The 15206-nt window shown below is 40.7% G+C and overlaps 1 protein-coding gene across 1 annotated transcript in view; it reads left to right on the top strand.

Moving 5' to 3' along the window:
• The window catches only part of EOGT (EGF domain-specific O-linked N-acetylglucosamine (GlcNAc) transferase), a 41452-nt gene extending 31689 nt beyond the window's left edge, over positions 1-9763 (top strand). The window contains exons 14-16 of the mRNA XM_010861979.1: positions 4538-4657; positions 6828-6930; positions 7520-9763. Coding sequence (XP_010860281.1) covers positions 4538-4657; positions 6828-6930; positions 7520-7666 — 370 coding nt within the window. The 3' untranslated portion in view covers positions 7667-9763. The remainder of the gene's footprint in view (positions 1-4537; positions 4658-6827; positions 6931-7519) is intronic.
• Positions 9764-15206: the final 5443 nt, after the last annotated feature.

Here is a 15206-nt window from a genome sequence, read left to right as displayed (position 1 = left end):
TTCCCCAGTGGTTCTGCCTTCTAATGCTGGAGGTATGGGTTAGATCCCTGGCTGGGGACCCAAGGCCTCACATGCTGTGGGGTGAGGCTAAAAATTAAAAAGAAATTTTTTTTTTACATTTTCTTTAACATTCTAACACAAGTAAAAAGTTAGAAAGATAGAATTTACCATTTATGTAGCCCCTGTTGATACACATACTATATCATATGTTATATGTTATGTAACCCCTGTCTACGTAACCCCTGTTGATGTAGAAACTGTAGGGCTATAAAAGTAATACATGTTCTTGATTGAAAAAGTCAAGCAGTATAGAAAAGTTCCAAAGGAAAATGAAAACTTTTCTCTCTCCTGTTCACCCACCCACAGTCATAGTGTTGTTTTCCACATTTAACACCTTTTTTCTGTGTTAAAAAGTACACATTTACCAACATACAGTGCCTGACATGGTTCGGTTTAAACTTATTAGTAAGCCTGGGCATTTAGCACCTCATTCATTACACGTTTGTTCATTTACACAACAAGTCTTTGTCAGGTACCTGCCATGAACTGATCACTAGGCTTAAAAGTAGGAAGACAGTTATGGAGGAAGCATGGCCATGTCCCAACAGCAGACACTAAGTACAAATAAATAGCAGTTGCAAGAACAGCAACTGTTTGTTGAGACTTAGTCTTTTTTCCCCCCAACGTTTAAACTTTTTATTTTGTATTGGGGTAGAACCGATGAACAATATTGTGCTGGTTTCAGGTGGACAGCAAAGGGACTCAGCCATACATATACATATATCCTTCTCCCCCAAACTCCCCTCCTATCCATGGTGCCACATAACACTGAGCAGAGTTCCACGTGCTGTATGGTAGGTCCCTGTTGCTTATCCATTTTAGTATAACCGTCCATACATGATCTTCCCAACTGTCCCTTCTCACCAACAGCCATAAGTTCATTAATCTAAGTCTGCGAGCACTGACACGTATTCTTAATGCTTTCCTTGCTCTGGCTCATCTTCCTCTTTCAAGAGTCTTGTGAAGTTTCTGAAGCTATTTCTGTCTGACAGGTGACACTAACCCGATGATGGCAATCCTCACTGCCACCTGAGGAAGTGCAGAGGCAAGAAGAGAGCCCAGGGTTAGTGACAGTAAATTCAGACCTTGCCAACCTGAGGGACGCGACAGAAACATAATAGTTGAGCTTTGTGAGTTTTGATCTATAGGCATTTCCCAGAAATGACCAGTCACAGATGTGTTCCCTGGACAAGTGCCCCTTGTTCCCCTCAGTGTCAGTGGGCGTCCCGGGGAAACTGAGGCACACGTACCTTGTGTGAGACGCACGTGGTGCCTTTGTCTTCCTTCCCTCGTGCAGGTGCGGGATTTCTGTTCCGTCCTGAGAGGAAGCTCTTCAAAGAGGAGAAGCTGATGAAGAGGAAAGTTGCTTCCCCTTCTTCGATGCAAACAGATCTTGTTCATTTATTTTTCTTCACTTTGGGTGGGTGGGACTCAGAGATTGGATTCTATTTTATTTATCAGAGTATTAGACTCTGTCCAGCATTTCTTCCCAGCCTCACTTCAGTGAACTTTTTTGGCTGTTGTTCTTGTTGTTCAGTCACTCAGTGGTGTCAGACTCTTTGCGACCCCATGGACTGCAGCACGCCGGACCTCCCTGTCCTTTACCATCTCCTGGAGCCTGCTCAGACTCATGTCCATTGAGTCAGTGATGCATTCCAACCATCTCGTCCTCTGTGTCCCTTTTCCTCCTGCCTTCTGTCTTTCCCAGCAGCGGGGTTTTTTCCAGTGAGGCAACTCTTTGCATCAGGTGGCCAAATCAAGAGGCTATTTAGTTCCTCTTTGCTTTCTGCCATAAGGGTCGTGTTGTCTACATATCTGAGATTATTGATATTTCTCCCAGAGATCTTGATTCCAGCTTGTGCTTCATCCAGCCTGACATTTCACATGAGGTACTCTGCATATAAGTTAAATAAGCAAGGTGACAATATATGGCCTTGACCTACTCCTTTCCCAGTTTTGAGCCAGTCTGTTGTTCCATGTCCAGTTCTAACCGTTGCCTTTTGACCTGCATACAGATTTTGCAGGAGGAAAAAGGTGGTTTGGTATTCCCATCTCTTTAAGAATTTCTCACAGTTTGTTGTGATCCACACAGTCAAAGACTTCAGTGTAACCAATAAAGCAGAGGTAGATGTTTTTCTGGAATTCTCTTGCTTTTTTTATGATCCAACAGATGTTGGCAATTTGTTCTCCGGTTCTTCTGCCTTTCTAAATCCAGCTTGAACATCTGGGAGTTCTTGGTTCATGTACTGTTGAAGAGAATTTCGAGCATTACTTTGCTAGTGTGTGAGATGAGTGCAATTGTGCGGTAGTTTGAGCATTCTTTGCCATTGCCCTTCTTTGCGATTGGAATGAAAACTGACCTTTTCCAGTCCTGTGGCCACTGCTTAGTTTTCCAAATTCGCTGGCATATTGAGTACATCACTTTCACAGCATCATCTTTTAGGATTTGAAATAGCTCAGCTGGAATTCCATCACCTCCACTAGCTTTGTAGTGATGCTTCCTAAAGCCCACTTGACTGCACATTCCGGATGTCTGGCTCTAGGTGAGTGGTCACACCATCATGGTTATCTGGGTCATGAAGATCTTTTTTGTACAGTTCTTCTGTGTATTCTTGCCACCTCTTCTCAATATCTTCTGCTTCTGTTAGATCCATACCATTTCTGTCCTTAATTGTGCCCATCTTTGCATGAAATGTTCCCTTGGTATCTCTCATTGTTTTGAAGAGGTCTCTAGTCTCTCCTATTCTGTTGTTTTCCTCTATTTCTTTGGACTGTTCACTTAGGAAGGCTTTCTTATCTCTCCCTGCTGTTCTTTAGAACTCTGCATTCAGATGGGTGTTTCTTTCCTTTTCTCCTTAGCCTTTTGTCTCTCTTCTTTTCTCAGCTATTTGTAAGGCCTCCTCAGGCAACCATTTTGCCTTTTTGCATTTCTTTTTCTTGGGGATGGTTTTCATCACTGCCTCCTGTACAATGTCACGAACCTCTGTCCATAGTTCTTCAGGGACTCTGTCTATCAGATCTAATCCCTTGAATCTATTTGTCACTTCCAGTATATAATCATAAGGGATTTGATTTAGATCATACCTGAATGGTCTAGTGGTTTTCCCTACTTTCTTCAATTTAAGTCTGAATTTTGCAATAAGAAGTTCATGATCTGAGCCATAGTCAGCTCCCAGTCTTGTTTTTGCTGACTCTATAGAGCTTCTCCATCTTCAGTTGCAAGGAATATAATCAGTCTGATTTCAATATTGCCCATCTGGTGATGTCCATGTGTGGAGTCGTCTCTTGTGTTATTAGAAGAGAGTGTTCGCTATGACCACTGCTTTCTCTTGGCAAAAGTCTGTTAGCCTTTGCCCTGCTTCATTTTGTTACTCCATGTATCTCTTTACTTCCTACTTTTGCATTCCAGTCCCTTCTGATAAAAAGGACATCTGTTTAGGGTGTTAGTTCTAGAAGGTCTTGTAGGTCTAGATAGAACCATTCAATTTCAACTTCTTCCGCATTAGTGGTTGGGGCATAAACTTGGATTACTGTGATACTGAATGGTTTGCCTTGGAAATGAACTGAGATCACTTTGTCGTTTTTGAGATTATACCCAAGTACAGCATTTCGGACCCTTTTGTTGACTCTGAGGGCTTCTCCATTTCTTCTAAGGGATTCTTGCCCACAGTAGTAGATATAATAGTCATCTGAATTAAATTCTCCCACTCCCGTCCATTTTAGTTCACTGATTCCTAAACTGTCAATGTTCACTCTTACCATCTCCTGTTTAACCACTTGCAATTTACCTTGATTCGTGGACCTTTTGCCTCTTACTTTCGTTTCAAAGTTTGCACATCTTTCAGTGTCTTGAATTCAAAGACCAGCACGCATAAAATTGTGGATTCATCTGTTGCACAGGCAGGAAAATGCCCTCATGGTATCTGAGATCATTTTAGCGGTGCACAGATGTCAATTGAATAACTCAAATCATGCAAGCAAGAATTTGTTTTATTTTTGAAAAGTTCTTGTATGATCTTAAGGAAATAGTTTTCAGTTGGTTGCTAAATATATCATAACATCACTGTAATGCTTGCTAATTCCACTTTTTAAAAAAAGAGTGAGCCTTGGGATCAGAGCTTTGCCTTGTAGTGTTACCTACCTACCTTGGAATAATGTTTTTTAGCTTGATTATACCCATTTTTACAGTTTTATGTCATATGTTATTAGTCTTCCATTTAAGACAGGTATAAAAGTTTCCTTCTAAAACAAGAACATGCAAGTTTTAAAGAAGGCAAGCTTAACTTAGAAAAAATGTTTATTTATTAAGTAAGCTGTTAGTTATGGAAGTAGGCTTGAAATTGGCAAATATCATGAAGAAATGTACTTTTAACTGGGAAAGACACTTGTATAAATGTTGTTACCATGAATCGTGAGCTTACTCAACTCAGTACTTTCCCTCTCCTCCCCTTTCTTTTGTTGTTCATTATGTTCACAGGGAACTTGGGTTTTTAGATCAGCTGAGAATCACGCATAACACAGACATATTTATTGGAATGCATGGAGCTGGTCTTACCCATTTGCTTTTCCTTCCAGACTGGGCTGCGGTGTTTGAACTGTAAGTATTTGGGGACACTTTAATATTGAGGTAGCTGATAATGCTTTTTCTGCTTGCTGAGACTTCCATTCAGAGCCTCAAAAGGCTTAATATTTAATTATTACAAAGAAGTCACATCATATATACATCTAGAAAGAAAAGAAAAAAAGACCTAAAAGTTTGAAGACTGCGATTAGCATCCTTAGCAAGCAAATAACCCTTTCCTCCCCCATCTCAGCAGGATTCAGGAGATGTGAATCTGTGGTTTCCTTCCTCTGAGTGCATTCCTGTGTGCTTGTCAACTGAAAGCCTCTCCCTGCCATCAGTGTAGTGACTGTGTGAAAAGAGAACCTGTGTGTTGCATACCCATGTTCATGGCAGTGTTATCTTATTAGGCAAGTGGTGGAAGAAACTCAGTTGTCCATTGACTATGGAACGGGTAAATGAAATGTGATGCAGACACAAATGTACCCAGTGGAATACTATTCAGCCTTACAAAAGAAAGAAATCCTGTCTTGTGCAGTGACAGGGATGAACCTTGAGGACATTATGTTAAGTGAAATGTTACTCTGAAAAGCACGAATACTGTATGATTTCACTTTCATGAGGTACGTAGAGAAGTCAGATTCATAGAGACAAAAAGTAGAAGGGCGGGTGTCACGAACTGGTGGGAGAGGTGAAGGGGGACTTAGTGTTTAATGAGGACAGAGTTTCACTTTTGCATGATGAAAATGTTCTGGTGATTGGTTATAACAGTGAGCTATATGTACTACTGAACTGTACACTTAAAATGGTTAAGATGGCAAATTTTATGTCGTGTGTTTTCTCTTAAAATGAAAGAGAGAGGGTTTGAGTATCTGTACTTCTAGTGAAGAACACAGCTCCAAAACATAAGCCACCCTCTTTGCCTGGTGCTCACAGGCACCATACAATTCCATGGGCCTGTTTGATTCCATATACACACACAGGAGACTGAGGCCTCAGGTGAAAGTAATTTTCCCACAGCGTTGCTCTAACTCGGTGGGTGGTTGTGGAGACATGGACCTCTCTCCTTTAATAATTCTACTCTGGATACCAACCGTGATTACTGTTAACGGATTCTTCCCCTTGCATCTAAATATCTTGATTTTGTGGTCGTATTTCAAAAATAACTTGGCATTTAAATGAGAGACTATTTAGAAAAAAAGTTGTCATGAACTTTCAACACCCTGAAAAACCTTTAAAAATAAATATATATGTTAGAGAAATAGCTAGATCATTGTGGGTTCTGTTTTAGTTCTTCCTTTCTCCCTGAGAGAGAGGGGCGGAAAGAGGAAAAGGAAGGAAGAAAAGAAATGTCACTGAGACATTTCAGTCCTTGGAGGTCAACAGTCCTGGGATCAGTTTCTTTTGGAGAATGTGTTACCCACCCACCCCAAGGCCATGTTCATATGCACAAGCTGGGGTTATTAGGAGTTAATATTAAGTTCACAGTCCTGTTGATAAAAATCCCCTCCATTCTTTAATCCTGTTCTGGTTTTTGAAAGTTAAGATGATTTAGTTATGAAAATATTTAAAAAATAATGTTTCACTCTTGTGTGTGTGTGTTTCTATAAACCAGTTTTATTTATCTACCATACTACAGTTCACTCATATAATTCAGTGCTTTTAATATATTGACAGAGTTGTGCAACCACCACCACAATTTTACAATATTTTCATTGCCCCTCAGAGAAAATTAGTCTTCTTCAGCAGTTACTCTCATTCCATCTTTCTCCCAGCCCCTGGAAACCACTAATCTCCTTTCTGCCTCTGTAGATTTACCATTATGGACATTGCACAGAAGTGGAATCATGCAGTACGTGGGCTTTTTCTTACTGGCTGCTTTCACTTAGTGTCATGTTTTCAAGGTTCATCCATGTTGGGGCGTGGATCAGTGCTCATTCCTTTTTATTAGCATAATTCCTTGTATGGTTATGTACCATGTTTTATTTATCCATTTGTCAGTTGATAGACATTCAGATTCTTTTCACCTTTTGGCTATTGTGAATGCTGCTGCTATGAACATGAATCTGTCTCTCTTTCTTGTTTATTGTTTATACAATATTTTGCAAGAACATATTTGGGAGGTGAATTTTTTTCCCCAAAGAACTGTGGATTGGTCAAAAATCCCAGGCCAAAGCCCCATGTACAGATGTCCTTGTGTCCTTAGGTACAACTGTGGAGATGAACGTTGTTACCTGGACCTGGCTAGGCTGAGAGGTGTCCACTACATCACTTGGCGAAGGCAGAACAAAGTCTTTCCTCAAGATAAGGTAAAGTTCAATGACAGAACTCATCTTGTTTTATTTTTTAATTGGCTTAAAGTGTCTAATTAAATTGCAAATTGTCTTTAAACTTCAATCCAAAGATAAAACTGTTCTCTGGAATCATAAGTTGTTATTTTTTATATTTGCAAACTTGTGGGAGAGGGGAAGTTAATTATTCTCTGTCTTTATGTGGAAAAGTGACCTTCATGAAATTTGGGACTAGAGAGAGCTGTTAAATTATTTAGAGATGGGATCTGCAAACTGTAGACCAGTGGGCTATATCTGGCCCTCCACTCGTTTTTGTAAATAAAGCTTTATTGGGACACAGTCCTTCTCTTTTGTTCACATGTTTTCTATGGCTCCTTGAGTACTCCAGTGGCAGGGTTGAATAATTGTGGTGGAGACTCTGTGGTCCACAGAGCTGAAGAAAGTACATGCTATCTGGCCTATTACTGAAAAAAATTGCCAGCCTCTGATGTAGAGCATAAATTAAAATAGTTGCTTTGACCAAATGACCAAAGTGAAATAATTTTCTTCTTGTTCAGAAAATCACATCCTTAACAGCTTACAAATTTGTCTTTTGCTATTTTTGCAGGGCCACCACCCAACTCTGGGGGAGCATCCAAAGTTTACCAACTATTCTTTTGATGTAGAAGAATTTATGTACCTTGTCCTTCAGGCTGCAGATTATGTATTGCAACACCCAAAGTGGCCATTTAAGAAAAAACATGATGAGTTGTAAATCTGTTCAGTCTTTTTGCCAAAAGGGAGTTTTTGAGCAGTCCTGCACCCAGACTCACCTCACAGTTAAATAGGTAAAACAGCCTGTTATCTCCTAGCCCCAAATCATCTTTTTGTTTTTTAAAAAAAAAAAATACCAATACAATGCCTTCAGGATATTACTTATGTCTTTTATAGCTTTTAAGTGTTTTGTTTGATTTTTGTGTCATTGCTATTTATCAAGATACTATTTTTGCACTGAAAACTTTACTTTTTATAGTTCAAAAATTGGGCCTGGGCTCACTGGTATCATTGAGCTTTTTTCTTAGGGATGCCAAAGTTTGCAACTTTCTTAGTTTTAGAATTTGTAAGTGTTTTTGTAGAATACCATGAGATCATCATTTTAGAGGCTTCCAACTTGATAATGATATGTTTAAGTAAAATCACAACTCATTTATTTGCCATAGTTTGTTCATAGCACTGTTCATAGTTGGACAGGAACACATGCAATGCACACACACACACTACTGTTCATAGTTGGAAAGGAAAACATGCAACACACCCATGCACACATGCGTGTGCGCGCACACACACACACACACACACAGAGTTGTGGTTTTCAGTACCAAGCTATAGGACTGTGTTATAGATCAAACAGTATTATAAATAGATCTATTTTATTCTTATCAGAGTCCAAACGAGTTCTCTGTTATATCCTTATAGTCAACGGCAGGTTATCTTCATCCAGAACCTGAATAAATCATGCTGTTTCCTTAATTCATATTCATATATTTCATATGCAAATCATGTTTTCCCCACGTGTAACAACCACGTATGATAAAAGCAAATGAGAACATTCTTTAGAACGGTTTTATGTATCTTCTAGCTGGTTCCCACCGGCTCTTTCTTAGCTGTGGAGAGCATTTATGTATGAAACAGTGGTTTCACTGTGCACATATTTGTAAGTGCATATACCTGTGTGTATCCGTCTACCTCTTTTAGCATGAAACTATTCCAGTGTTTGATTTTGCAAACTTCAAGTTAGCCACAAGTAGAGAATTTTTTTCCCCTATAAAAAAAGTAAAGGCAAAAAAGGGTAAAGACACACGTGAATTAGCCAGTTCAAAATGAGTAAGAAGCCATAAGAGAGTGTCATAGATTAAAAAGTATCTGACAGCCACCCCTACTCCCTCAGTGAGATTCACTTCTTACTATTTATGAACCTTCAATTTAGTGGTTGGAAACCACAGTTTTATTTTATTGCAAAATGTGAAGTTTACATTTTATTAACACTGAGTAATCTCATTTAGAGACTAGCAACTTCTATTTTTTTAAGTAAGGGATTAACAAAGTACAGCAGAGCTAAAATTTTTTTTATGTTTTAGAGTAGTTAAAAGAAAAAAGAACATACAGCAGACAAGTGACCTGAGAATCCTAAAATGTTTATTATCTGGACCTTTACAGAACACATTTGCTGACTCTTGCTTTAAAGGATTATCACCAATCTTCTAGAGTTTAGGAATATTTATTAAAATATCTGTAAATGAATTAATGAATCACTGTAGCAGTAGCTTTGATTTGAGACCTTTACAATATTTAAAAAGACTTACAACATGACTTTTGAAATGATTGGTGTTGCTGCTGTTCTTTGTCCAAAATACTGAGTAACTGCTGAGAAGATCATTCACGTGAAAGGAATTGTCAAGGCTATGTTGCATGTTTAGTCAGGGAGGCAGAAACATCTAAAAAAAAATGGCCTGAAAAAAAAAGGTTTCAGCATTTATCTTCTTACCTCATTTTAAGAAGTGTTTGGCAATGTGATTCTGTAGATGAGCAAGAATTTTAGACATTGAAAACAATTTCATAATAAAATGTTACATTTGCATATTTCACAAAGAAACAGTACGTTTTATAGAAATGAGAAAATACACTAGGTACTTTATGTAATTCACTTTTATCAGACTTTTTGATAGAAGCAAAAGAAGGTCTTCAAATTGTTATAAAATTTTAAATGTAAAGACTGCTCTTTTATTAAGTCTTTGAAAGAGATGCATGTCATTGTTTGTACATTTGGGATATGGCTTTGGAATAAATCTTTTTATATTTTATTTGAACACCAGACTATTTTCAGGATTTTCTGTGTCTGAATGTCAGATGTTTACCTTTTTTTGTGTGTGTGCAATCTGGTCACTCCAGATTATATGAATTGAGTAGGTCACTGACAATTCAATTTAAGGAAAAGTTGTACCTTATAATTATTTAGCAGTCTATTATGTGATGCTTTCATGGTATATTGCATAATCTGTATAAACTCAATTTAGTTGTTCCCATTTTTTAATGTGACAAAAGTCAGATGCTGTTTAGGGGACCTCCCTAAAGATCACATGGCTTCTGATTCCACATCTATAGTCCTACATTTATATACCAGATTATGTGGTAAATATTGATGGTGCAACTACTGTGTACATTTCTACTCTAGGTTCTGGGGATACAGAAGTGAGATGAACAGAAAAAAGCCCTTGCCTTCATGGCCCTTGTGTTCTGATGGAGGAGACAGATATTAACATAAATAAGGAAAATATACTGTGTGTTGGATGTTGATACAAGCATGGTATGGACAAAACTAAAACAGGAATGAGGGCTCTGGAGCTCTGGGTGGAGGTAGAGTCCAGCACGCTTAGGTAGAGGGTCAGGGAAGTCCTTGTTGAGGTCGCCTTTGAGTCAGGACTTAGAGTACTTAAAGGAGGAAGCAATGTAGATAGCTGGCAAAGAGTATTCCAGGATGATTGGAATAGTATGTGCAAAGGTCCTGAGGCAGGAGGGTACCCAGTATGTTTGAGGAACAGCCAGGAAGCCAGTGTGGGGGCAGAGGAGTAGGAGATAAGGTCAAAGAGGTAATGGGCCTGGTGTGCAAATGGCAAGGCTCTTGTCCTTTGAAAGTGATGAGATGGAAGTCATTGAAGGGATCTCAACAGGAGGAATGGCCTGACTTTGAAGAGGAGAACTGTAGCTATTATGCTGGGAAGAGACTCTGGAGAAATGTTTCAGGTCGTGTACCCTGGGGAACAGACTATGGGGTGTAAATTTGTATGCAGGTGGTTTGTTGGGGAAGATGCTCCTTGATGGACACCTGGAAGGAAGTAAAGGGACCAGACTGGGGTGGAGGAAGCCATCTAGCTGCAACACAATTGCAAGTGAGGCCACAGGGGGGCACTGTAGAGCTGATTGTAAGCGTTGGGGATCCTCATAGCAATGAATCCCTGAATACCGGCATTTCTCCAGAGGGTTGTATTCTGCAGCAGGGCAGCTCTCTTCAGCTGAAGGCAGTTCCTGGAGAGGAGCTTGGTGTGATCCATCAGTGGTCAGTATTCCTATTGCAGTGGTGGTGGGTGGATCTCCCAGGCCCTTTACAGCGTCCATAGAGCGATGTTACCATTCAGCGTGTTCCATGCTCTCTTCTACTGCCTGCCAATAGAAAGTTATAGCTAAGGCTTCATTTGATTCAGATTTTATTTGTTTTAAAGACTCCTTGAAGACAGTTCTGTGTACTTCATATGGTAGAAGGTGAGAGTGGCTTTGTGGGCCATATGAGTTCTCTGTCCCATTTTATATTTTGTTGGTCCCACCTCTAATCTTTTAACAAACGTAAAAGACATTCTTTGGGATATTTAAATAGGTTAAGAAACTTTCCCAAAGCCACGCAGCTAATAAGTAATAGGTGGATTGGATATAGGGCTTTCTTTGTGAAGGAATTTAAACAGAGGTAATGTAGGAAGTAAAGGATGAAAGGAAGGAAAGGAAAGAGGGAAGGAGAGAGGGAAAGAAGGAAAGAGAAGAGAGAAGTTGGGTGGAAAAGAAAATAGAGAAAGTAGTCCTGGTGTTAGGCTATTCCTTGTAGTTACAATATAGTTTTCTCTGATACACACTCAATGGAGAGAGAATTTGAAAAACACTTGCTTTTTGAAACTAAGAGCAATAATCAGATCAGGTATGGTTGCCTTGGAGAAACCAGTCTTTCAGAATACTATATTCACAACCAAGGGCTATTGCCAGACACTTTAATATCGTCTTCCTCTGTTAGCTTATTGGGGCATGGCATAAGATGTCATAAGCACGCTTGTCATGGAAGAAGTGGCTTAGAGCTTGGCTGCGATTATGTGGGCCCTCTTTTTGGACGGTAATGCACATTTTAACCATGAGGTGGCAGTCAAGCCCTTCCAAATGGCCTCTCTGCACTCTGAAACCCTGGGTATAATAATCTCATTGTAGATTCCAGACACCTGAGTGCCAGGAGTAAGGCCTTGCTTCTGTGTGTGATGTATTTTTTCCATCCCTGATTTGAGGTAAAGTGGGAAAAATTATCCTGGACAGTTTTCAGATTTAAGTGTGGAATTTCTTAGCTGCAGCCAATTCCTGAACCCTTTGTACCATCTCCTGATCGTCCCGTGGAAAGAGCATTTGGTCTTGGGAAGATGATTTCTAGTGACAGAAGCTGTTCAGTGGAATGCAGTCTCATTGAAGCGAAGGAATTTTCTTGGGTAGAGAGCTCTATTTTAGGATCTCTAGATAGCCCATTAGTTCCTCAGTCCTTTTTAGGACCTAAATTCTTTGTTATGTTGGGCTTGATAGGTTACTGTATATGTAAGTGCTGTTATCATTGAGCAGAACCAGACTGTAAGTGGAAGAATTCTCGTGCTTGTGTTTCGTTGCCCAGTCATGTCTGACTGTTGGCGACCCTTTGGGCTGTAACCCACCAGGCTCCTCTCTCCATGGGATTTTTCAGGCAAGAATACTGGAGTGGGTGGCCATTTCCTTCTCCAGGGGATATTCCCACCCCAGTGTCTCTTATGTCTCCTGCATTGGCAGGCAGCTGCTTTACCCACTGAGCCAACGGGGAAGCCCAGTGTAAACGAAGGAGTTCATTGAGGTCTAAATGTCAAGAGTGGTACCGTGTTAATTAAAGAGGAATTTTTAGCACAAACAAAGGGGTATTAATATCGAGTCTTGATGTGAATCTGACCCATGCAGTTCTCCAGGTGTTTGCTATTATTTGTTTTTACAACCGTGCATTGCAGTATTTGGGGATGTCTTTGCTGAAAAGGACCTTGAGATCCTTTGTGGCTTTTGTTCATTTCACTGTGGTTTGTTGACTGCCCACCAGTAACAGAACTTTCAGACCAAGAGAGAAAGTTCCTGGGAGAAGCATGTTTTGTAGACCCAGGAATTCAGCTCTAGGAATCAGAGGGCTCTGACTCCTCAGCCTTGCACATCCCTTGCACCTGTGTGACCAGGGGTTTGTTGCTTAGCCTTATGAAGCTTCAATTTTCTCATAAATTGATGGCAATATCTGTTAGGCAGGGTAGATTCAAGGGTAAAAAAAATAAAGTCACACTCATTTAGGGCTTGGTGTATACTATCTGTTCAATAAATGCTATTATACTATGGAACACATAGAATTGTTATTATTTAAAGCTCTAGTACCTGGAAAGTGGTTAAATTTTCTATCTCCAGACTCCTCCCCACACGAAATTATTTAGATTCTCAGGGGTACCATCAGCTGACTCTCTTTGGTCAAATGTCCCCAGGTGTCCCATTGCACAGGGATTGGGAGCTGCTGGTCTAGGACAGAGTGGCAGCTCTTGGCAGTAGATAGGTCAGGAGGTCTAAACCAGTATTTGTCGAAGTCTCTTCCACTGGGTATCCTTAAGATGTTGCATAATAAACAGTTTACCAGGGAAATACTGCCTCAAGTCGAGTTGTTTCTTGTAGGGTTTATCCCCACCTTTGACACACCAGTGCCCACTGTGAGTTTCTAAATAGGAAGAGGTCATATGCGCTGTTTCCAGATTGATTGGACCACTGGGTCTCTTTCTCAGGGAGCTTGACGATTGCTGTTACAAGAATCCCCCTCCAGGCAGGCTTCTCTCAGTACTGGCCGCGGCTCTCTCCCCTCCTGGGGAATGGGTAACAGGCAGTGCTTTCAGCATGATCCCGGTCCCGGTTTGTGAGTTCTGTCAGTAGTGCTACCCGATCACAACTGACTGGACCAGGCGTCAGTAGCTGAGCCGATTCTATCCAGTCGGGAGGTTGTAGGATAAAGGGTAAAGAAATGACCCGGGTCCCTTCAGCAGGGCCATTTGGATGGAAGACGTGAGGAGGATGCCAAGGTTTCTGGAACCAAGACACCAGATCTGAGCTATTGGTGCTTTTTTTTGTATCAAGTACAATTATGAGCTGCTCTTCAGTTCTTCGTGAGGCCACTTGTACATTCAGGTCATGCATTGGGTGCCCTCTTCCAGCCTGAAAGAACCTAACCCACACAGCCATGCCTGACTCCAGGAGTGACTGTCCCACCCAACACCACGGTGATGGTGATGGGAGGACATGGACCCAGACATTCTTATTCCAAGTTTAATGCCACACTGCGGCCCCATCACACCATCGCCTCTCTAGCTGAGACTGATCAGCAGGACAAGCAGAGGTAAAAAATAATGGTAGTTTTCAGAAAAATCTGAGAAGTAAATGTGAAGGACGTACATGTAGAAGTCCTTAATGGTCTTAGGTAGAAATTGGAGCTGGGCAGAGGGTTAAATAATGGTGCCTGAGAAATCAGGCCAGTTTGCCATGAGGCAGCTGGATGAGGACTCAGCAAAGCGGAGATGAAGTTAAAGGTGAAGTTCCTAAGTCTCAGAAGAAAACCTTAAAGTGGATAGGCAGTAAATAAAGCCAAGGATAAGAGTGAAAGGAGGGAATTACTAGACACACGTTGTACAGGTCAAAGAAAAGGCAGGAAGAGGCCAAGATAACATTGAAAAGCTTGCGGAAGAGGGAGACTGAGGAGGACGATGCAAACACTGAGGAAGCTGGTATGTCTCTTACTGCAGCAACCCCTCCAGGCCCTGAGGGCGGCAGCAAATGGGGAGAAAAGCACGAAAGCGCCAATTCACAGTGAAAGCCATTCTGCACTGATAGAAAAATGTAAATCCTCCAGAGAAATATCTTTATCTACGCATCGTTTTTCAAAACGCAGGGAATATTCAGCAACATTCTCAGGGAGAGAATTTACACAAGATGCTTTTAGAAGTGTTTATGGTTCACTTGGTGGAAACGGGCCCGGGAGTTTTTCCTCCTGCAGTTCACAAGGATGTCAATGCATCCTCTTGCCTGTGAAATTAAAAGTAAGATGTGATGGTGGCGCGTCCTTACTGCCATCACCACACTGAGACATGGAGCCCAGATGGGATTTCCATTCTGCCTGGCAGGTGTCTATGCAAATAAGCTGCTTTTCAGAAATTGCTGGGTAATACTATCATATTGACTTTGTACTAGATTATATGCTCTTGGATAGTCATACTTTTGCAATTCAAATAGCAGTCTGTTGAAAAGAGTTTTATGATGGCTGCTACTTGGTGCAGGCAATAAATCTGGGGAACCAGGAATAAAAGTAATAGGCAGAGAAAGGCGCCCATTCTTTTACAGCTATGCTTGAGACTGGTGAGAAGGGCCAATAGCTGGGAAGCATCTTACAGTCTCCTTTATCATTTTGCTGCTGCTTTTTTAGT

Source organism: Bison bison, unplaced genomic scaffold (assembly GCF_000754665.1).
Source record: "Bison bison bison isolate TAMUID 2011002044 unplaced genomic scaffold, Bison_UMD1.0 scf7180017864474, whole genome shotgun sequence".
NCBI classification, from domain to species: domain Eukaryota; kingdom Metazoa; phylum Chordata; class Mammalia; order Artiodactyla; family Bovidae; genus Bison; species Bison bison.
The sequence above is the reverse complement of the archived record's forward strand: the minus strand, read 5'-3'. Positions and strand labels throughout refer to the sequence as shown.